The sequence below is a fragment of the Cydia fagiglandana genome, chromosome 18 (genome assembly GCF_963556715.1).
Source record: "Cydia fagiglandana chromosome 18, ilCydFagi1.1, whole genome shotgun sequence".
In the NCBI taxonomy this organism is placed as follows: domain Eukaryota; kingdom Metazoa; phylum Arthropoda; class Insecta; order Lepidoptera; family Tortricidae; genus Cydia; species Cydia fagiglandana.
In genome coordinates, this window is record NC_085949.1 from 7,663,921 (window position 1) to 7,689,035 (window position 25,115).

Below are 25,115 nucleotides of genomic sequence, written 5' to 3' on the forward strand. Positions count from 1 at the left end.
CGGTACGAGTTCCGCACCCATTGTACTCTCTGAAGTGGTAGGAGATAATTGCAGTGGCTTTGTTAAACAAAATGAGGTGTTAGCTCTTCTATTGATTAATAAGTAGTTTGATCCTAACGCTGCATCGATACGTCTTAGGTACATCAGGCACGAAATTGGTTTGCTTTGAAGGAGATAGCAACCAACATTTCATATAGTAACATTTGTTTTTTGTATGCGTTAATACTAATAAAGTTGTTTTTTTTTTGTTACAGATAACATAGAAGAAAACTGCGTATGGCCGAAAGGTACAACGATAGTCCAATTAATGCGTCACCGTACGCTTTTTGGACGAGCCGACATGAGTGGATCAAATCCAGTGGTAGAAAAAACCGTGAAACACATAATGAAGTAAACAAAAGAACTGATAAGAAAAATAATGACAATGATTGGAGTAAAGAACAGAGGATTACAAGTAATAGTCGTGTTATAGCGACAGAAGTAGAAAATAATGCAATAAATAACGAAGATGAAGAGATTAGAAAAAACGTATGGAGTGACGTCGATGACGAACTTTACATAGCCAAGTTGATTGAGTTAAGGACTTCACATGAAGTGAAGCGTGAAATACGTGATACTAGTGCATATATAAGTGACGATATCAGTGAGGTTGTGAATAGTGATAAGTTAGAATACGCGATGTGGGACTTGGAGCCCACGGACCTAACGGAGTGTGACTGCATGGGACCACCTCCAGAATTCTTGCTGCCACCACCGCCTAGGCCTCCGTTTCTACAAGCGGACTATTATTGTGGTGACGACCCCATCCCAGACTTGGAGACCTGCGATACAGAACCAGTAAGTGTTTAAAAAGTTTTTAATCCTGTTACAGTTATCAAACATACTTATTTTCAGTAGTCCATCATTGGAACATAAAATGCCTTATTTATAATTTTTTAATGCCTATATTACCTATCTACAGAAATACAAAATACATATCACACAAAAGCTACAAGTGGCAGTTTTGGCTAGCATTAAAATAGTTCTTAATTCCTCTTACTATGTTGGCTATCATTAATTTGATAGAACCGTAAATTTTAAGCGTATCTTTTATAACCTCCTTCGAGTTAAAACTTCAGCTGCCCGTTAATCTACAATGTGAACTAGGTACAACAATTTAGCCAAAATACACGTACCGTTTCACAGACAACTAAAGCGTTATCGACATGTAGACTCATTTGACTCCAAAAATGGTGATGAATAAACTCTTATCGTTGCCGGTAAATATTTGACGAATGCGGGCCTTAATGAAGGCATGCGACAATACCTGTTTATCTCGTGATCTTTACAACATTTTACTGTATACTTTTGTGAGGGACTTGTGGTATCACAACTCAAATGTGGCAATGTGGCATATAAGGTGCGGGCTGATAACTTGTTGCAGTTGAAGATAAATTTTAAATGCAATTTATTTACATATTGATTCTCCTAATTTTTCTATCCCAGTAATAATCCAAGTTTAATGTTTCTTTCGGGTGAAGTGTCATTACATTAATTTAAGTTGTAGAAAAGGCATAATTTATGTATATCAATCAGTTTTTTTTTAAATTCTATACTTGTTTACCAACTTTGGCTTCTGTTTGATGTATTAAGGATGACTCACGTTAGACCGGACCGTGTCCGGACCGGAGCTTCCGGAGCTTACTTTTCTATGATATGACAAGCGATCACGTGATGCTTTCCATAGAAAACGATGTGCCGGAAGCTCCGGCCCGGACGCGGCCCGGTCTAACGTGAGTCATCCTTTAACAGCTAACATCCGTTATCCAAAATACCTTTTCTCATTTACATTCATCTAGTCAGATTTAGTATAAAATTCCTTTCTCAATTCTCGAGATTAGCTAGCCTAATGCAAACGGACACTTCCTTCTACACTGTATCTCCAGTGTTTACCCGGCTTGTAAAACGTACACGGATGAACTTAACGGTTTACTACACTTTCGTAACTTGGACTAACATTGATAGTAAAGGCAGGCGCCCATTTTTTTAGTTTTAGGAGATTTAGGAAGAAGCGGAGACTTCTTTTTCAATTATTTGGAAAAAGAAACTTGATATTGGACAGCAAACTGTAAAATACATAAAAATGCACAGATTTATTTGTTAAAATATAAATTATTACCAACGTTCAATAAAACAAAAATAAAATGGGTTTCACAACAAAATTTAAATAATTGAATTCGTCCACCAAAATGCCTACCGCACCCAATTATCGTTGATGATAATTATATTCCGTTATCCATTCGGAATGTAATTCATTATAAATTTCAATTGGCTTATATATTTATCTTACTTCGTTTCCGGGTCTCATATATTGTTTTAAATTTGAGCTTTCGTTAAAATTTCTTGGAAAAGAGAATAAGTTAGGTGCTGGAGTATCACTTAATATAATTCGTTTTTTTTAGCATTAGAGACAAGGTAAACAATCTTGATGCGTCCATTGATTGAAAAACACGTTTTAAAAATAAGTCATGGCAAATATGTAACAATTATGAATCTAATACGATTATTTATTTTCTTCTGCTTTCATAAGTAATAGGCACTGATTTTTAAAAAGCGTCTAGATCGCTTACTTTCTTTCTAATGCTAAAAAACGAACTACCTATAGTTGGTTACATAACACCTGTGGTCTTGTCATCCCGTTATGAGACAATATGCTAATTTCTAGTCAGCCTGTAAAAACAATTGCTTTTAAAGCGTCTTTTTGTATGCTGCTTTTCACAGTGGATAACAGACTTTACAATCGCGTATGCTTTCTCTTTACTTTTTGTATTTGCCGTTGCTAAAGCGTGTTTGCCGTAACACTCGGCGTTTCCACATTTAACACCGTTCTGCTAATTCTGACTAAGATGATACATGACTTTACATAGGCATGTATAATGTATATGGATATGTATGTTTACATTGAGTCATGCGTGGATTCACTCCGGTGATATTATTTGAGTGACAGGTCAGCATCTGTTCATATGTAAATGATGATCATGAACTCAATTATTATTGAACACGAGTGTTTTCACATCTTGTTTATTTGAATTAGTAAGAAGGACACATTATTTTGTTAGTAACGAAAAACAAAAACTACAATAATTAAATACCTCATAAGGTTTAAACACAAAAAGAACAAATTTAATTTCCCGGGTAATTAAAAAATTTACTACCTATGCCGTTGTTTGGTTATATTTTAGTCCATTATTTTATGATTATTTCTACAAAATATATTTGATCAATAAAACTTAAACCAGAAGGTAATATTTTATCTGTAGTTATAATAAATATCATTTCGGAATTCGCCTTCCTACTGCCTGTTCTTTTCCGGCAATAACTTTCTCACAATGTACGTGACGTTTATTGCTCTAATGCTTGCTTTGATACTTTCCCTTAAAATAATATTATAAGTAATGCCACCTGGTATACAAGAGCTCCTAATATCGGTAAATATAGGAATGTTTCCAATAAATAAACCAATACAAATGGCACTTTATGTTATGCGTTGTAAATGTCACCACTTTGTTCAAATCATTGATTTCGTTACATATACCTATATTATCTTTGATTAATATTAATGGAATTCATGTGTTCACGGGTAATATTAGTTTCAACTGAATAATCATCAAAGGCGTCGCAATAAAAAGTAATCATTGAACCGTAAAGTCTGGAATTTTATTGAATAAACCGTTTTATCCATATACTAATGTATAGGTAGGTACTTACGTATTTTATATTAACGAAAGTTATTAATGTCTCAGTTGCCTCACGATATACCACTCAACCGATTTCAATGTTGTGTGTGTAATGTATGTGTAATATATGTGTGTGTATGTGTGTGTGTGTGTTTTGTAATGTTGTTCTAGAATCTACCCATGTTAATGGAGCAAAAAAGAACTGAATCTCATACAGAGCTGTGAGCACTAGTACTAAATAATCCTTTTTACGCGTACCAAAAAACTATTCAAAGTTAATTTAAAATAAACGATGATGTATGTCACACCACTCTAATAAGGGATTATTAACGCAGACCGCCAGTTAAACTAACTTAATTGGATTAAATTTAGACGCAACTATTCGTTAGAAATAACTGACCGCAATTTGTTAACCGTGAAATTTGGATGTTGTGATTCAACCGCAAATTTTACGCCAAATTTGTAGGTTTTGCTGTTAATGCTTTGGTAACATTAGCCTTGGGACTAATTAATTTGAATAAAAGAAACGGTTTCGGTTGAAATATTGCGTGTTAATATTTATGGAAGTGCACGCTCGTTTTTATTAACATTTAAGCAAAAAACTTGATGGTAACATTAAGGTTTTTTTTTAATTATGCTGCTTGGCTACATAAAGCTATGATATAATGTTACAGTTAAGATTTTTACTTTATAACAGTTGACATGTAAACAACGATTGTTTATAGATTTTTTTAATGACTAAAATATCAACAATAAAATGAGTAGGTTACATACAGTAGATACACACAGTTACGTTCCTATAACAATAAAAAATAATAAATCTAATAAAACCAGTTGGTAAAGCTTAAGGGGCAGTTAAAAAAGCTGTGGCTATCGGACCGGAATTAACTAGTTCGTGACTATAGATATTATATATTTATTATATTTAACGTAGGTATTCTATATATTTGTTATATTGTTAATTCCAAATTTTATCTTATATTATTTATTTTCGCCCTCTTTTATAATTTGATTGACTTTCCTCTAGTCTATTGTACTCAGTGCTATATTTGTCTACCGCTCTTCTTCAATTCTCATCTACTCAAAGATTAACTGGAAGAAATCCCTTAAAGGGATAAGTTCGCCTTTGTACTGCCTATCCTGTGCCATAAATTTGTGTTTTGTGTTTTGTACAATAAAGAGTTTATACATACATACATACATAAAGCCTAAAACATAAAAAATAATAAATCTAATAAAACGAATTGGTAAAGCCATCACAATCATAATATATTTATTGTGACTATATGTATACATAAAAGGTGTTACATTTCATAGGTACATTTTTCATTGTTTGGTCTAAGTACTAGACTTATCAAGTTTTGTTCTTGATATGTATATTTTTCTGCATACTTTTTTTCGTCAACCGACTAATGGTACAGATGAGTAAGGTTTAAATGTTAAGACATTTTTAGTCATCGCGTCTCACCACGTGTGGCATCAATGAATTTGTATAGGCTTGTGGCTTTCAACGGAATTTAATAAAACAACTTATTGCCTGTTAAGGTCCTAACTAGATGATTAAGACATAAATGTGTTTAAAATTAATTGACTACTCCAAACGGACACCTTGGGTCTATAAGGAAAACACCGTAGGTGTTCTGAATTATAACTTAGAATGGCTACAGAATGGCCACTTTGACCTGGTGTTGGCGTATTTTATTATAAAAAACATATATTGTTTCAAGTACGACGTTGGATCTAAGATGATAAGCTGCGTTTATAATTTTAATTGATTCAATATGTGTAATTGTTTATTTTTTGTATTTTCTTTATTCATTTTTCTTCTTAAGTTACAGTACCGGTCAAAAGTTTAAGTTCACTCTGCGAAATAAGGTTATCATATTTAATTATGTTCAAATATAGAATATGTTTTGAATTTCAAACGTTTAATTGTTTCCACTACTACCAAATAACAATAAAAATACCTCTTGGAGGAATCGTTTTATGTTATTCGGAAAATTTGATCCATTTAATATTTTTGTTCCGTATTTCCTATGAGATTTCGTGAAGTTAGAAATCATTTAAAATGGGTCGCAAAGCCGATTTTAGTGTCGAAACTCGTGCTGTTATTGTAACTCTGTCAAATGAGGGCTACACGACGCGGAAAATCGCTGAAAAAATGAAGGTTTCTCAAACCGCTGTCGTGAGTACTTTGAAACGAAAACAAAAAACCGGTCTTAATTGCAGTCGATCTCGATCAGGTAGGCCAAAAGTCACGTCTAAAAGCGAAGACCAATTTATTTGCGTGCAGAGCAAACGCCAACGTACTCTAACTGCTCCAGAAATTTGCGAAGAACTCAACGCCACCCGAGAACAGCGAGTATCGGTTTCGACAGTGCAACGGCGTCTGCGAAACTATGGTCTAAAAGGTCGTATTGCTGCCAAAAAACCCTTGTTACGTAGTCAGAATAAAGTTAAGAGGTTGAAATGGGCCCAGAAACACAAAAACTGGACGTCTGAACAGTGGTCTAAAGTTTTATTTTCTGACGAATCGAAGTTTGAAATTTTTGGAGGGAGACGTCGTCAATATGTTCGACGACAAGTAGGCGAACGAATGATAAAGCAATGCGTGATGCCAACAGTGAAGCACGGTGGAGGATCAGTTATGGTCTGGGGATGCTTTGCGGGTGATAAAGTTGGTGATCTCGTGAGAGTCAATGGCATAATGGATAAGAAAATGTATCATAACATTTTGCAACGTCACGCTTTTCCATCTGGAAAACGGATTGTAGGCAGAGGTTTTGTTTTCCAACAAGACAACGATCCCAAGCATACGTCGAAGTTGTGCAAAAACTACATTTCATCCAAAGAGAACCAAAAAGAATTAAAATATATGGATTGGCCTCCTCAATCGCCCGACCTCAATCCGATTGAGTTGTTATGGGATGAATTGGACAGGAGTGTGAGAAAAATGCGGCCAACTAATAAAGAACAGCTTTGGGAATACCTATACATTTTTTGGAATAAAATTTCGACATCAACACTGCAAAAACTAATTACGCGAATGCCGAAAGTGTGTATGGCAGCATTGAAAGCAAAAGGCGGATATTTTGAAGAGTCTAAAGTTGGCAAAAACTGATCTTTTTTATTTAATTGTGGTTTTAAATTAGAGAATTACCTTTAATTTATTATGTAATAAAAGATTATTAAATACTTTTATTAGTACATTGTGTTATAGCTTCATTTAACCGAATTTACAGAGTGAACTTAAACTTTTGACCGGTACTGTAGGTTAATTATAATATGTATATGAAAGTAAAATATAAAAACACTTACAAAACAATAAAAAATACATATAAACACATTATAAAAAACCTAACCTAGGGTGCCGCCGGCAGCGGGGCAGGGCCCAAGCTGCCGGTGGTCAGGGCCGCAGAGTGAGGAATCGACGTACTATACGCGCCGTGTCCAAAATTACCGCCTTCTGCATCTGACCCTTGATCCAACCACCCAGCGAGAGTCTCTCTAGGTGTTGGTCGAGACTCTTCGCTATGAGACCGTTCGCTGACACGACTATAGGAACAATGATCGTCGAGTCAACATCCCACATGGCGGTTATCTCGTGAGCTAAGTCTAGGTACTTGCTGGACTTGTCCTTCTCGGCCTTCACGAGATTCTCATCATGGGGAATTTTGTATTTATTGTTATTTTTATTGCTTGTAAAGTTTGACATGTAAAAGTGCTCCTGTGGCCTATTTGCTGAATAAATGTTTGATGTTAGAATCAGTTTTAAACAAAAGGTTCTTATCTAAATAAGAACCTTACCTACCTTACTTACTTTGTACCTAAGTACACTTTAAGAGTTTGTAATGTGTTATATTATAAATCATTTTGCTCTTACTATGTTTACTTTATTTCATCATGGTGTCAGTTTATGTGATATTTCAATAATATCTGAGCAACAAATTCGCTCTTGACCAATTGAAGCTACTATTCCATTGTCTCTTCACTAAATGAACTATTTAGTACTCTTTCTACGATGGTCCTTCACATATTCTGACATTTTGTATGGACTGACCGCGCTGATCTAAGCTGTATTCAGACTGTTGATTCGTCACGGTTTCGCAGAACAATCGGGTGGTCCAATAAAATACATCGAAAGGCGATAACGACGAGCGTTAATAAAATATTCTTATTTTAAGCGTGTTGAGGACTCGCTGTTACATTTTATGTTGTTTTTATTAGTTTTCTGTTAACCCTTTTCAGTTGTATAAAGATAATCATATTTTTATCTAAAAGCGGTCAATTTTATACGTAGTTTAAAAATTACTACTGCAGCTCAATGGTACAGTCAAAGAATTTAATTTCCGACCCATTTCGTACTTTGTCACAGTGACAATCAATATGAAAGCCGCTAGAGACCTCATACGGTTGTCACTGTGACAAAGTACAAAATGGGTAGTAAATTAAATTCTTTGACTGTACGTACCTGTCATATATAGCTTAAAAATTAGATAAATTATAAAGCATTTATTATTGTTTTGTGTAGTCTTATTACAGGATATGTATTTTTTTATAAGAGTAATACGCTGATATTTTTAATTGAAAAACGTGTTAAAATTAATTATTTAAACAACTTCAATCAGTCACAAGTTAAACAGCAAACAAATAGTTAACATTTAAAATTCGTTACAATTTAAATTGAACAATTCAAATTAACTACGGAAACCGTAAATAATTTGCAATTAATTAAAATCCTAATTAACAAAATATTTAAAGAGCAAACAATGTAATTCACAAAACAAAACCCTGCTTTTACATGTTAATTGACGATTATATTTGCACTCGACCATCCATACAAAGTCATTATTAAAATAAGCCATGTTAGTTAGGTACCTACAGAAGCAACACTTGGAATATCTTGGGTTTAAAAATAAAAATAAAAACTATAATTTTACCTACGATTAAAATTCAGTCAGTTGAACTGACAGGTAGGTTCTACTAACAGGTAGTAGGCGGGTAGGGTTGCCATACGTCAGGATTTATCCGGACATGTCAGGATTTGTGACCCTTTGTCCGGATTGCGGCCGGACTTGCCAAGTGTCAGGATTTTTAGGAATGACCTCATAAAAAATGTTATTTGATACAGATCCACATTACAGTACACAGCAGAGCGCAGCGCGCCGCCGGGGCGTAGTTCAAGCTACGCCAAATCTCTGTTACAAGATATGTCAGGATTTTTATCAGGACATTTAATTATTCCATATGGCAACCCTATACGCGGGTGAGATCGCGGGGACTGTCTAGTACATCGTAAAACTTAAAATGGCAACAATTATTAATTTTATTCGCTATGCGAATGCGAATTATTTTTTCCCAATTCTGTACCAGTTGACATTGAACTTATTGCTTAAAAACCGGGCAAGTGCGAGTCGGGCTCGCGCACGAAGGGTTCCGTACCATAATGCAAAAAAAAGCAAAAATAAAAGAAAAAAAAACGGTCACCCATCCAAGTACTGACCACTCCCGACGTTAACTTTGGTCAAAAATCACGTTTGTTGTATGGGAGCCCCATTTAAATCTTTAATTTATTCTGTTTCTAGTATTTGTTGTTATAGCGGCAACAGAAATACATCATCTGTGAAAATTTCAACTGTCTAGCTATCACGGTTCGTGAGATACAGCCTGGTGACAGACGGACGGACGGACGGACGGACGGACAGCGAAGTCTTAGTAATAGGGTCCCGTTTTACCCTTTGGGTACGGAACCCTAAAAACGTATCCAATACACGGTTATTGATCTCACACGACTGGTATGACGTTATTGTCCGATATTGATTTATTGCAGGAAGCTTATAAAAATATTTTAATAATGTAGTTGTAGCTACTTAAATCGTGATATAGTAGTTTATATACAGTGATCGTTTTATGAACTGGTTTTTAAGGAACATTTTGCGGTCTTCTTAATGTTTTTTTTAAATTTAGACCACACTGGTGTCTTCATTTACATGCCATCCGAATTCGTCATTTCTTTTTATCTAACTTCTCTATCGCAAGGATGAAAAACTCCAAACAGTTTTATAATACAAATATCACAATGCGATACATTCTCAAATTTATTTAACGTAAACAAATATTATGCAGGTAAAGTTAAAAAAGTCTGTTATGAAAGATTAAAAAACTAACATTCTTTGTAGTCAAGCGCACTCCAAGCCTTCACCTGTACTCCACTAGACGAACACAAAGTTACCCACGTCACGGGGCGTCTTCAAGACAACAAACTTTGTTTGTATATTTGTTCGCTTAATTGTTCAAGATGAGGTTGCAACTTTGCCTTATCTAAATGCGCATATCTTTGGACAACTCCATTTCTGACTTTTTTTCTGTTCCGGTCCTCATGTAGATTAGGACGTTTGAGTCGCATTATTTTAAGACTAGTCATTAAAACAAATCGTTTAACAAGACGCGTTTTAAATTCTTTTAAAAACTTTTTGATTTTTGTGTCCTATCCGTCTCCCCTCAAAATCTTAATTTTAATAAGTAAAAACTAGTGATGTACCGACTATTGATTTGGCCGACTAGCCGACTAGCCGACTAATCGGCGCTCGAATGGCCGATTAGTCGGCCGACTAGTCGGCTAGTCGGCCAGATCATTAGTTTCGTGTAAGTTCTGGTGAAAAACAATAGTTTTGCTCTTTTGGTTGCGCTATTCATATAGTAGCTTGGCTAAAAGATGTTCTCTACAGGTTCTAGGACCTATCACATGAATCCTCGTTCAATTTCTGTCTTTCTTTTATTTTGCGATCCTGAGCAGACCGTCAGCTGTTGTAGGAGGTATTTCCAAGGCTCTATTTCTCGTACGTAGTCGCCAGTTAAGAACCTATCCCCTATGGTCAGCGTCTATACGAGTAACGTGCCCTATTTATAAGTCTCTAAATTTTGCAATAACATTAATATTAAAGTTCCCCATGGCTCCACCATTAAAAAAAAACAAAAACTGAATTATAATAAAATCCTTTAAGTATAACTTGGCCATGAAATTACACGAGAATCAGTTAAGATCGACCTGTAGAGGAAAACACCTCGCCACCACCATACGATAACGATCAAACGGTCAATTATATGAACCAAAGTTTTCACACCCTAAATAGGTATTTTGGTAAAATAGACATAAAACATATGGTAAATATTGAATGTTGGTTTCTTTTTGTCTGTTTCTCTTTCACTAATAAAGTGCCGACTAATCGGCCATTTTTGCCGACTAGTCGCCGACTAATCGCCGACTACAAATGTGGCCGGATAGTCGGCTATCCCGACTAGTCGGCGACTAGTCGGTACATCCCAAGTAAAAACCTCTTTTCGACTGCAAAAGTTTTAAAGCGGCGATAATAATAATTTACCTAAAAGTTCACGCCGTGCGCCGACCCAAATTAATTAAGGTTTTATTCAATTTTTTTCTCGAAAGAAAGACTTTTTATTAATTAACAGCGGAGCATTGACAAATCGGCTACTGGCTGAAGATGGACAGCCCGATAAGCCGAGTCGGAGACCCGTTCTGAATGTAGTTTTTGAAGATTTTTTTCCCAATATTGTTGTTTGGAAGATTGTGAGATATGCGCCGATAGATCGTCTTGGGACCGATGACGGATTTCTGTTCTGATAGTGCCAGGTTTTGACAAATTGATGTCCCTTATTCAGGCTTAGCTTAATGCGCATCGGGACATGCGCTTAGATGCTTATCGTGATTATTTATAAACGCAATGTCGATGAACCCTAGCCAGGGTCTCGTGAATCCTCGCAACTTCTCGTTTAACTCTCCGTATATCTCCATTCATGTCAATATAAAATATTTGATTGACAATGATTTATTTTTGTAGAAAAAATATTAAGTACGACATACGAATATGTCAAACTCTTTATCTTAATTTATTTAATCGTATGGCAAGATTCGAGTCGCTTAAAGTATTAGGAAGTAATAAAGAATTAAAGAACTATATCCAATGTCTTGGTCAATATCTTAATTTAGTCTGGCTCATACCTGTAGCTACCATATCTACTTACAAGTTTTAGCAGACTACGTCAACTGTAGCTTTTTTTTATGTAACCTTACAAAGATACATTGTCGTTTATAATGAAGTTGTAGCAACTGTTTTTTTGAAAATATGAATAAAAGAGTTCAAAGCTGTTAATCCAATATATCACCTGTTTTACTATCAATTTTAAAACTGTGACCCCTTTTGAATTATCTCCCCTAGCATCTAGAGTAATTGTGCTTCCTATCACTCATCCGTCTCCATTATCAAACCAACTGTTTGTAAAATTAAACATTTAATGTGAACTAAACGAAGCCACATTTATTGTTCCACCCTATGCTTTTAATTCCTTGGCTAATCAAGCTACGTGTTCCATCATTTCCAATGTTGACTCCACGAGTACGCCCTAGTTTGATATAATCTACCCAATTAATACAAATAATAAGTTCATTTCTCTTTCACTGCCCATAATAATTATGTTGTGTGTGCGCTTTAATTACACCAGCGGAAATACGAACGTGTATGTGCTTTTCCGAATAACGCACATAATGTTGAAACGCAAACGTTCCAATATGGGTCGATCCTGGGTTGTGTCTTTGAAACCCAGGGTTTCAAAGAGACAACCCAGGATCGACCGTCCTGGCACTTGAGAACGAGGGCCGACCCCAAATAATGGGAAGAGGCATGGAAAGAAGAAGTTACAATATGGGTTTCAAATATATAGTTGGTCAAGCAGATCTTGTCAGTAGAAAAAGGCGGCTGAAAAAAGTAGGCGCGAGGGATGTCTTCTCATAAAAAAATTGATTCTACTAACAAGATTTGCATCTATATTATAGGTGAATTGTATTTAAAACTCACCAAGCACCAAGCTCTTACCAAAACATCCTTTATGTGCCAAGTAAACCAAAACTCGCAGTAAAACTGGAGAACAATTGAAGTTAAATAAAAGCAATCAAAACTTTACTCTAAACGCAGTATCAAACAATTTTCATGAGTAAAATTGCTGGTTTATACGCGAAAGCAGATTTGTTTTTATTTTATTTTCTCCGTCTAAAGTAATTTTTACGATTGCTTGCCGTCGCAAATCGACCGCTTTCAATTCCATGAGAAAACTGATTCTTGCCAAAATTCGTCGAGCCTTCCAAAGTGTGACCAACATTTCATATGAACCTATGAACAGAATTCTAATATCGAATCCTACCCAAACTGAGTAAACAAAAATACAATACGTGCGTCCTCCAGGGAGCGAGAAAAAAATATAAAAATGAACCACTTAGGGGTAGTGAGGGGGAAGTTGGAACAAAAAACTCTATTGTGTTGAATTACCTTTTTTATATAAGTTTGCGTGACGCTCTTACACTAGAATATTAATATACAAACACCAGTCCCAAAACACCTTGCACCCTCCTAAGCTGCCCTATAATTATCGCAACATGGCGTATGTGTTAAGTTATAGAATAAAGGAAATAGATACAAGCAATGAAATTGGAATAGAGTTATTAACTTTGCCCGGTAGAAAAAGCGCCCCTAGATAATTTAGGGCTTTGTTATGTTTAATGTTGCGAAGGGGCAATTTTCGAACGCTGCGGGTTTGGGGCAAAAAGCAGTCGAGTCCTGATTCAAATTCACTTGCAACCGTTGGCATTGTCTCTTTATTGCTCTATTATACAAGTGAGTGAATCGTATGTTAATATCTTTAGTTTTTAAGTAAGTGTAGGTCTACCCATGAAAAAAACTCAAGTAGGTAACTGTATATTCTCAATTTACATCCGTGATTTTTTTTGTACAATAAGCATCAGAAATAGATGGTTACCCTATATTTTAACTATAATTCTCGTCATATCTTTAGAAATTAGTTCGAAATCGAATCTACCTGACCTACCTAGTTATAGAAGGTTACTTGCAATTCAGTAAAAGCTAAATCTGAAATATGACGAAAAGAAGAATACAGAAAATAATTATCGTGAAAGCTACTTAATTGGATTGTATCAAATCAGACTAATGACTCAAATAATAAAAGTCGTCCGATCGGCGACTAGATTTGGCATGAAACCATGCTTTTTACTACAAGACAATTTAGCAATTACATTATTTATCGAAACATTGGCCATTGTCCAAGTACTAGCTGAATTTGTTTATTTTGAATTTTATTGCTTACGGTTCTTAGAATCACAATAAAGCAAATGTACTTTGTAATATCTTTGCTCGATAAAATTTATGATAGAAAAGCTGCAATTTGGGTAAATTTGGCAACCAGGGTATTTTTAGTAATTCTTAAATAAAGTGAAGTGTTTCACTTTATGTATTGACTAGCGACCCGCCCGGCTTCGCACGGGTTAGCAAATTATACACTTAAACCTTCCTCAAGAATCACTCTATTGATAGGAGTAAACCGCATGAAAATCCGTTTAGTACTTTTTGAGTTTATCGTGAACATACAAACAAACACACAAACAGACTTTGTTTAATAATGTGTAGTGATTATGCTCAATGCGTACTTGTGTAGGTAAGCATATACAACCAAGAGCACGTGCACTTTGTAATGTTTGAATCGTTGTAAGAAAAATTACACCGCACCGTAAGCATATAACACGCAACCGGTGTGACGTCCCTTAGGGTTGATTTAGACGGCGCGTGAAGTCGTATGCGATTTTAGGACTATTGGTTGCATTCAATTCAGCCGACCAACTAAATACCGCAATGTAATGAAACTCGCATGTGAATTGCGGTGCGGCTGGCTTTAGGGATGTCTACGGGATGGGATACAGTGTGGCTCGGCCTTTGTAGTTCAATGTCTGATAGATAAAATGTTTGTGTTTCAGAAGATAGACGCGTACAACCACAGCGGGCCGTCACTGCAGACCTCCGCCGTCATCGCTCTCTGCTCCATCGTGTTGGTCCTTGGCATCTTCGTTGGTGCTATCCTAGTTTGGAAGTAAGTCATCTTTATCACCTACTTGTACCATCGCCACTTCTTCTTTCGGCTCGAGTAACTGATGCTAAAAGTTAGCCACCATACCATGAAACATAATTTTGGGCATCGTCCGAGAATTGGGTCTTATAAAATAAATTAAGGCAAAGGAAACTGGTCGCTTTGTATGGAGTTCCCATGCAAGTTTTTATGGCTCTTGAGTGTACCCGTTATAGGAGAAACTTACACATTTGTAGACCTTAATTGGCTAATGTAGTGGTGTGGGGCGCTATAAAGTATTGTTAATAACAAATGAACATAATATAAATTTTAAGACATTGAAATTGTGATATTTCAATTTAAACTTAAAGAAATTAAACATTCAAAATCATCTAATCCATCCAAATAACTCGCTAGTGCCTAAGTGTAATTTAAAGACGAATTACAATCATCAGTTAAAGCTAAAGGAACTCGTCGACAATGCCCGTGACAGTTTAATCGGCGTTAAACCGTCGTCACATACGTACGGAGAGGCAATGGCTCGAGAAAGTTGATTAGAAGGGCCTGTCACCTATTCGAGATTTAATCCAGAGTTGAAATGTGACACCGGCTCTTGGGTAAAGAGGTAGCGAGTAACACAAGACGTCTTGACACGCTTTAAAGATAACTTTTTTTAGTTTTCGATCTTTGGTATTTATTATTATTTATGTCTGGACAAGATTAATGTTCTTGGTAAGGATGACTCGCATTAGACTTGGCCGTGTCCGGGCCGGAGCTTCCGGCGCATCGTTTTCTATGGAAAGCATCACGTGATCGCCTATGTCATAGAAAATTAAGCACCCGAAGCTCCGGCCCGGACACGGCCCGATCTAACGTGAATCATCCTTTAAGCGTGTTAAAAAAAAATGTTAGCAACTGTCGGTGATCATGTGTGTTTGTAAATACTCTTTTTTATACAACTATTACGTCTTGACTGAGAAGTAAGTTTTAGAAAATCAACTTCTTTACGCAAATAAAATTAATATTACAATATCGCTTAGGTACTAAATAGTTTTCTTAAAATGTCAACATTATCACTGTATTTCAGTACGGCTTTCCCGTGTATTTATTTTCGAATTATTGTGGTTTGTATAGCGTAATTCCGCTTCCTCGCTTGATTTCCACCATATATGTAGTGTAATTAGACGAGTCACAATATTCGTGTCGTCATATTACGGATAGTTTGACAGCTAATTTATACCGGATACCCTTTAGTTCATATAAGTAGCTGGTTTAGTTACATATTCTAATTTAACGTATATTACTTACGTACATAATACGCTTCAGTTTAGAACTTAACAGTTCCATTGATTATGCGGTTAGTTTTGTGAAATGGCAAGTTGAAAAACATTTTGAAACTAAATAAAAGACTTAAATCTGATAAAATACATCCACGGCCCTATTCTAACTTTAACACTAGAGATCATCTAGAGATGAATAAGATACGATACCGAGAAGATATAGTCATTTGTAAGTTAGATATGTCAAATTTGACGTTTCCGCGATTCTGGAGGTCCTCTTGAACGATTTCGACAAGTTATGACTTAATTAGATATCCAAGTCACATCTAGTCGATATCTAATGTAAATCTAGTTGATCTCTATATCGTCTCTAGATCTTGTGATTATCTAGTTTCCCGAATACGCGTTCCAGTCTTTACTAGTGTATAAAAGATTTACGAATGATGCGTGTGGCCGCCGCAAACCCCAAGAGATCATTCAGTGATGTGTCATTTAGCCTTCGGCCGTAGTGCCCATAAAACTGGCATGCTGTAGGTATCTAAAAGTACATAAAATTGGCCAGATCTTTTACTTCAAATACTTCAATATCCGTTCAAGTTTATGCCATGCACCTACGCTATCCTAACCAATGGTGGGAACCTATTTTGAATCGGATTGATGTTTCTTCCCTATTTTTTTGTTAAATATTGACTCGTACAGTCAGATTTTTGCATATTTATTTTATAACTCTGATTAAATAGAATTACACGAAATAAGGTGAACTTCATTCCTCGAGGTACTTACCTGTACATGATCTATAATAATATTATTATCCTTTCGCAATTTCACTTTGAAGAACAATCGTGACTCGTGAGTGATATTAAAAGAACCTATTTGTGTGACACAAGTCTTGCAACATTGAATTCCATTCCAAGACTGTTTTTGATAGAGTTAGACCAAAAAAAGTCTGCACAGATTTTGACAGCATACGCAGTGCAGGTGTTATTTTAAACGTCAAACTTCTATGAAATTATGACGTACTTTACCCAATTTAGGGAACAACAGATGCAAGACAGAGTTAGACCAATAAACGTAGTGTCAGTGTAATAACACTGGCACTGCGTGCGCTGTCAAAATCTCTGCAGACTTTTATTGGTCTAACTCTGTCTTGCATCTGTTGTTCCCTAAATTGGGTAAAAGTAAATATATGTTAAACAAACAATATCGAGAAGTAACTTCATCCATACATAACATACTTTAGGTACCATAGTCTAGTCTAAATATGATCGTTCTAATTAGAGATAATAATATAAACTACAAACCATACATCACCGATGTCACAACCGCAGCCTCATAAAATCAACAGCGATCGTTTAGCTCCCTCATTACCCAGGAAGCAGTTACGTCTATTTTAGAACAATACGGTGGCATACGGATGTGTTTATTGTTCATAAATCATCCCACTGTCAATACTTTGACTGCTCTATTTATAGTTTCCTTGTGATATATTCCAACTTTCAAGGGTTAGAAGTGACTATTTTTGTGAGGCGGAAAAAGGTCGCACACTCGTACGGTTTCGTTCAGATAATGTTTCTTCCAATAAAAAACTGGCGGAATACTTAAGAAGAAAATTTAACAATAGTTTTGTAACGAAAGATATTGCTTAGGACTAAATGTAGCCTATGAAATTACGCTTTGATTGTAAAGCTTACGGCATTGGCCCAATTCGATAAGCATTGACATTTGTCAATCATAAAACTCCAATTTTAACTTACAAAATCATTATGTACATTTTCAGTCTTTCTCTTTTCAAGAAAGTGTTAGTTCAATGACTATAATTCAAATAAACACCGTTCATTTTATTTACACAAACAGAATCTAAACGTTTGCATTTAAGTATTTTACATATTTTAATTTGTTGATAATTTAATAGAGTAATTTGCTGTCTTTATAAATTTAAATATTTATTAAATGCTAATTCACTGTTGATTTATTTATACGGCGTGTTGCTCAATTAACGTTATTAAAACAATGTGTCGCGGTAAAGAGTCTATATATAGGTTGGGCTAACAATATTAATTATTCATGTAGGTAAACCCTTCTTGCAAATGACTTGCAAAGCATAGCGATAAAAGAGACAAAGCAAAAACTATTCTTCACCAAACTCCTCATTACTCGGTGCGTGACTAATTATGCCAAAATTATACTACACGCTGCTTCTTGTCTCTGATTGGCCAATTCTAAAATGGCCGACCAATCGGCGCGCAGCGTGGCCACTCCCGCGCACGCTCTAGTCTCACTTCGCTAAAGCTACTGTAAATATGATGAATATTCAATTCTTTTGTGTATGTGAACTGCTAATTTATATGCATGTATGTCCATTGACCATGTATTGTTTTTAAAATATGTAGCTGCAATCATTTTCGAGTCTCCACTATACATATTAAAGCTAAACTAAATAAATGGGTGTTATTAAAAGTAATAAAAATATAAACCTGTAACTAGATTAAGGGATTTAATCTTTGAATGCTTTGTTGCGATATACTTTTGTGCAAAATTCTCAGCAAATATTATATTGACAGCTGTCAGTATTTTACAAATACCATCAACCTAACTATTGATAATCTTGTTATTTTAATTGACGCAAACTTATATGCGTTACGTTTATTCATGTATAGGTTTTTATTTGTCAACCCTAAATAGTTTTATTAAGTATAAGCCGTTTTATCCCAACGCTGGGTCAGAGAGCTAGGGTGCTAAATAGTTTTCGATTGTGTAAGTACATACGGGTTTCAGCTAAATCAAGCAAGACCTCCCAAATAATTCTAGTCCAAGTCCTCCACGGGTCACTAAAACGACATTTTTTATTCGTGAACTATATTTATATTAAGAAAATAAAATGGATTAAGTGTAGTTTGAAATCCAAAATTCAAAAAGAAAATATTTTTTAACTTAACACATATTGATATTAGCTATTTTCACACACTATGTCTACGCCCATTCTTAAGTTCATGTAATGTAATCGGCACTAAGCTGTGGGCACTCTTTGAACTCGGACTCCCTTTGTCGCCGAGCCCCTTGGTCTTTGGTCCATAAACCGGTGCTCGGCGCAAATTGCTCAAACGACATACCGCACTGTGCTGTTTTGAGTGCCAGCTTGCGGCTGAGTCTAAGGTAACAGACAGAAAACAGACCGTTTATCTGATTTCACAACTATATTAGCCGACCATATTTACAATCGCAATCATATATCGCTGGCCCAATATTACAGGGTTCTATGTTTCACTTTTATCGAACTGACATTTGAACATTGTCATATAGTGACATTTAAGTTGAATTTCAATTATCATGAAAATGTAACATACAACCCTATAATATTGGGCCAGCATATCGTGGCCAAGGCGCTCATAAATCGCGTCTCTATCTCGAGTCGTGTCCAGATATTTTTGAGCACCTCGGCTGCTCCGATATATCTGATGGCGACTACTTAAAATAATTAATCGTGCTGTGCGTAATTAATTAAATTATATGCTGGGTAGCATATGATTTAATTAATCAATCTTGACTCCGCAATGTGTTAAAACTTTGTTAAAAAAAGAAGAAGCAATTAAGATTTTACTATAACAAAAAGCTAAATCTTGAAACGTATTTCGTTATGAAGATATCACAAATGTTTCTTCACACTCTTAACCACAAGAACCCTCTTTCTAGCATCTTAATTAAATCTACATTAAAGCATTACTCGAACAAAAAGAGTAACACAAAATTCAAAACAATCGCGGCCCCTCCGACACCGAATCCTCAAACAACTTTTATGACTATTTTGCAAATCCCATTCAGCTTTTAACTCGAGACTCAGGAAGTGTAAACGACCCTCAAAAAAAGGGGGAATTCAGAAAAAAAATCTCGCATAAACTCGTTGAGGTGCCCTCGAGTTCCACTGGGGGTTCAAAACAATGGGGTATTTACCAGCGCTCGCTTTGTTTTAGGCTGAGTGTCTGTACTTTGCAAGCAGGTAAGAAAGGCAAAAGGCTCCAGCAGTTTTGAAACAGCGGAACCACTCGAAAATTGCTTGCATTGCGCTAAAGTTGAGAAATTCGGTTAGCACGGGGCTGATTCAATTGAACTATATCGATTGTAGTGAAAAGTGATATCAGGGTGGAATTTTAACTTCTCGTTTTATATAATTTATAATTATAACACTTACTAAGTTATACATACAAATTATAGCCTTTGAAATATATAAGTACCTACCTATTTATATTTCCATAAGTACTTTTGCATAGATTTTGTAGGTACTCTTAAAGTGAAATGTAACATGTTTTATTTAATATTGAAAATATTAAATTAAAGTTTTTCTCGTCAAATAATATTAACATACTAATGTAGCCTTTAGCGGAACTTACCTACTGCAAATTTTACAAGACACCCTTAAAGTCTTGTAAATTCTTTTACTCGAAATAATGCTCGTTGGTTTAGTTAAAGCGGACCTTCATAACAAAATTTCAAACGCGTTTCCTGCATTTCTAAAGTACAGTCATAAAAATCGCGGACGAAGGTAGAATTTTAAAAATGTGGGTTAAGTCTAAACATATTTTCTGCATGTTATGGTCTAAAAGACGCATAATCATATTTTGAAACAATACTGCTGAGACTTTATTGCCTCTCTTGAATTTTATATTTCACAAACAGGAAAAGGTGTTTTCCTAGATTCTACATTTTTAGTTATGGAAGTAAGTAACTAATAAACATACACAAATGGTATAGGTAACTATGTAACGTAAGCACTACACTTTCACAGACGAATGTCACTTTTTAAAAATATAAAATATATTTAAAGGAATTGGTGACCTTAAAATTAACAAAGACCTTATAAAGGAACCCACCTTTTTTTGCTAACCAGACACATACACTTATTAGAAACTGAAGGACATGACATATCCCGTTGGTTGTATACTAGACTATATTTCAATCAAAGTCCTAGAGGATCCTAGCATTGAAGTAATTTCTATAGGAAACCTATATAAGGAACGCGGAATGGTGCCCGCGACCTATTGTGTAATAAATAACATTGATTTCTTGCGTTTCCCGCCATTGTGTTAGTTGATGGAAAATTTCGATTGAATTTCAGTGGAAGCAATTAGTTTCAAGTTATTTGCATCGAATAGCTCCCACAGCTAGATCTCAACTCGATATCTTGAAATATTTTCAAAGTTTGCTATTTATTTACTAACGTTACTTACTCCCTAGTCCCTATCTACATTCTCGTAGAAGCGAAAGTACTTTGCTAAAGTAAGTTTTTTCATTTCCTTTTGAAGCTTACTCGTTCGTCCTCTTTATATTTTAAAAACCGCCGTTATATTCCGCACGTGTGAACTTACATACTTAAAATAATAATTCACCCTAGAGGTATATACGTCCCACTGCTGGGCCCAGGCCTTCTCTCATGCGCGAGAGGGTTTGGGCTATAATCCCCACGCTAGCACAATGCGGATTGGGGACTTCATATACAGCTTTTGAATTTAGAATGTATGCTGGTTACATCACGATATTTTCCTTCACCGAAATGCTAGTGGTAAATATCAAATGATATTCCGTACATATTAGTTCCGAAAATCTCATTGGTACTACCCAGGAACTTACACACATACCTGCACACACACAGTATACACATACTTATTTACCTTTAATAATTGCTATCACATACCTGCAGCATTTCAGTTACTACGCATAAGCAAAGCACTCAAACAATTCATTTTACAAGCCAAAGAAACGCCGTGTTCGAATCTAATATGGCTGACAAAAACGCGTATCTGCCGCGGAATCTAATTCCGCAGAACAATAGGGTGAATAATGAAAAGACGCATAACAAGTGCATAGACAAACGAGTTATGATGGCGCTTCTACGGAACAGAGAGATAAATGGAGTAGACAAACTTTTGTCCTTAGCGGCATTAAAACATGTGAGGTATAATAATCAATGTATTTTTTAATTTTTGCTTATTAGTAACTAAACGAGGATAAAGATAATGAAACAATTCACATTTAGCAGCTGCAGTGGGTGCAGCCAGCGGAGTATTTGATAAATCGTAGCGCTTTTTAGATCCTTAGTAACTTCATCGATTCGAAATCTTTTGTACTCTCTGCCGCCAGTGTTAAAGTGACATTCCATTTCCAACTGCAGCTGCAATACTGTTCATTTTACTATGGAAACGCGTCGCTGTCATTGTCAATTTGCATAGTAAAATGAACAGTATTGCAGCTGCAGTTGGAAATGGAATGTCACTCTTAATCTCAGTGTTAATCAAATCGTAAATTATATAGGAACAAGTTACTCAATAGATTCTTATAGGGTTAACGATTTCAGCCCATTGGCTACTCATATTTCATACTAAATGTCTTATCCTTACCTGACCTCCACTTGCGCAACCCACCATTTACGCTTTCGCCATACCAAATACTATCAGATCAGCATTCTATTTATGGCTTAACGTCTTTATTAAGCCCATTGTCTCGTTCTCATTAAGGCGAATGGATTGAACCGTTGATTTTCAGACCGGACTTATTATTGGCAATCTGCATACAATCACATATTTGCATAATATCTCAATCGGGTGGTTCATGGTTCGGTGTTGTGGCTCCGTGATTGGTAAGGAAGGTGTGTACCATGGAACTAGGGTTGCCATATGGAAGAATTAAATGTCCGGATAAAAATCCGAACATCACCCTAAAAATCCGGATATTTCTTGTAGCAGACATTTGGTGTAGCTTGAACGACGCCCCGGCGGCGCGCTGCTCTCTGCGGTGCACTGTATCGTGGATCTACTTTTCCCTTTCCCTTCGCCGGGTCCCGTAGCCCCCTCCCCGGGCGCGGAATTAATTTTATAACGTCATTCCTAAAAATCCGAACACACACCGGCCGCAATCCGGACAAAGGATCAAAAATCCGGACATGTCCGGACAAATCCGGACGTATGGCAACCCTACATGTATCCTGGTCGTAATAAAGTTATTGTCAAATGCCAATATGCCGACGTTGAGCAAACGTTAAATTAGCTGAGATAAGATACCATTGGTATTTATTTAGCCTATAAATCATAGCTCGCTGTTAGTAATGTCGTTAGGTTCATAAATGCAATAAGTAACTAGATACTATGGGTAGAGTTTGAACTATTGAACACAATAACAGTTTGTCTAATAGCTATTTTGTAGATTTTTTTTACCAAAAGTCGGAAATACTCTTATTCAGAAATAGGACATGATAAGGTTCAATTTAACTATAATTACCTACAGTAAGAGCTAATTATAGTCAGGCTGTAATTACGCCGCCATTGCTATTATACAAATTATATGTCGCGTGTGACAATAACTAGGTAGGTACTTATTTAATTTCAGTGTATGTGAAGTACCTATTATGCGGGTACGTTTTTAAATTAAATAACCCCACCGGAGACTATGTAAACTGTGCAATTTATAATGTATTATTTTTACATAGCATTTTACTTGTAAGTACATATTTTTGGCATTCACTCCCCAAAAAAGGGGGAGGCCTATGTTCAGCAGTGGACGTCTTATGGCTGAGATGATGACATATTTTTATTGGTATTGATAAATATGTAGGTTATTTATAATTTTATTATAGAATGTATGTGTGTAAATGTATTAAAGTATGCGTGCATACCTACAGCTGTTTTATATGTACATAATATATGTACTGAAATTAATCTGTAGTGAAAACATTAAAATAATACGGGAAATCGCATCGACAGGAATAACTTAGTACTTATAAGAAAACTCATAAAAGTTAAGCACTCTCCTCAATACACGATGTATTGAAACAGGTATAACAATTTAAATATTTATATGAAAAATTTCAAAAGCAATCTTCAGTTTTTCCTTTTAATACCGAAGCGAGTAACTTTTATGGAAACTTCGATATGCCAATTCTGAGTTTAAAACTTTCAAGCCGGATAAAGAAATGAACTATTTGATAGCTTTTAAAATGTTACTTTCTTTCATTTTACAAAATGCACTTTTTACTGGGTTGAAAGTTTAGCGTTATCTCTTGAAAGAAATTTCTCTTAGGTATTATCAGTATTATCACGAAATGACTTTCCTTTAAATATATGTATATACATTTAATAGGATGGGTACTTTATAGTAGATAGGAACCTAAAGTTATTTAACCTCTAGCCGCCCAGAGACCTATGAAAAGGTCTCCAGTTCCATTCTAATTTGAACTTTGTGTTGACAAAATAAAATTTTTATTTGTTTGGCAAGGTTTGACGTATAGGCGGCTAGAGGTTAATACCTGTGGGTTAGCTGAAACGATGTCCAGGATAGAGCGAAGTGAAAGGAGATAAAGTAAACTTTGCCTCGTAAAATGAATATATATTTTTACTATACCGTTAAAAAATATAAGCCGATAAAAAGTATTTCATTACCATTAGTTTCGTCAAATATGTGATTTTATTTTTTATTTTTGGTGTTTTGACGACCGGTCTGGCCTAGTGGGTAGTGACCCTGCCTGCGAAGCCGATGGTCCTGGGTTCGAATCCCAGTAAGGGCATTTATTTGTATGATGATACAGATATTTGTTCCTGAGTCATGGGTGTTTTCTATGTATTTAAGTATTTGTATATTATATATATATATATCGTTGTCTGGGTACCCACAACACAAGCCTTCTTGAGCTTACCGTCTTAGCCGACTTAGTCAATCTGTGTAAGAATGTCCTATAATATTTATTTATTTATTTATTTATTTATTTATTTATTTATTTATTTCATGTTAAAATGCCTGCAAATAAGTCTACTAAAAGATTAACGATTTTACACGTTTAATGATGAACACTTTGGTATAATAAAAATAGTCTAGCACTTATCACTAACTAATACCGGATTTGCACGGTACACCGCTCTAATCTCCAAAAACCGGGCAAGTGCGAGTCGGACTCGCGCACGAAGGGTTCCGTACCATAATGCAAAACAAAAAACAAAAAAAAGCAAAAAAAAAAACGGTCACCCATCCAAGTACTGACCACTCCCGACGTTGCTTAACTTTGGTCAAAAATCACGTTTGTTGTATGGGAGCCCCATTTAAATCTTTATTATATTCTGTTTTTAGTATTTGTTGTTATAGCGGCAACAGAAATACATCATCTGTGAAAATTTCAACTATCTAGCTATCACGGTTCGTGAGATACAGCCTGGTG

The 25,115-nt window shown here is 35.5% G+C and overlaps 1 protein-coding gene across 3 annotated transcripts in view; it reads left to right on the forward strand.

Annotated features, from left to right (window-relative positions):
* Positions 1 to 25,115, forward strand: part of LOC134673309 (uncharacterized) — a 317,469-nt gene that overhangs the window by 282,621 nt on the left and 9,733 nt on the right. For all 3 annotated transcript variants that reach the window (XM_063531277.1, XM_063531274.1, XM_063531275.1), the window contains 2 exons: positions 255 to 837; positions 14,554 to 14,666. In XM_063531277.1, coding sequence (XP_063387347.1) covers positions 277 to 837; positions 14,554 to 14,666 — 674 coding nt within the window. In that variant the 5' untranslated portion in view covers positions 255 to 276. The remainder of the gene's footprint in view (positions 1 to 254; positions 838 to 14,553; positions 14,667 to 25,115) is intronic.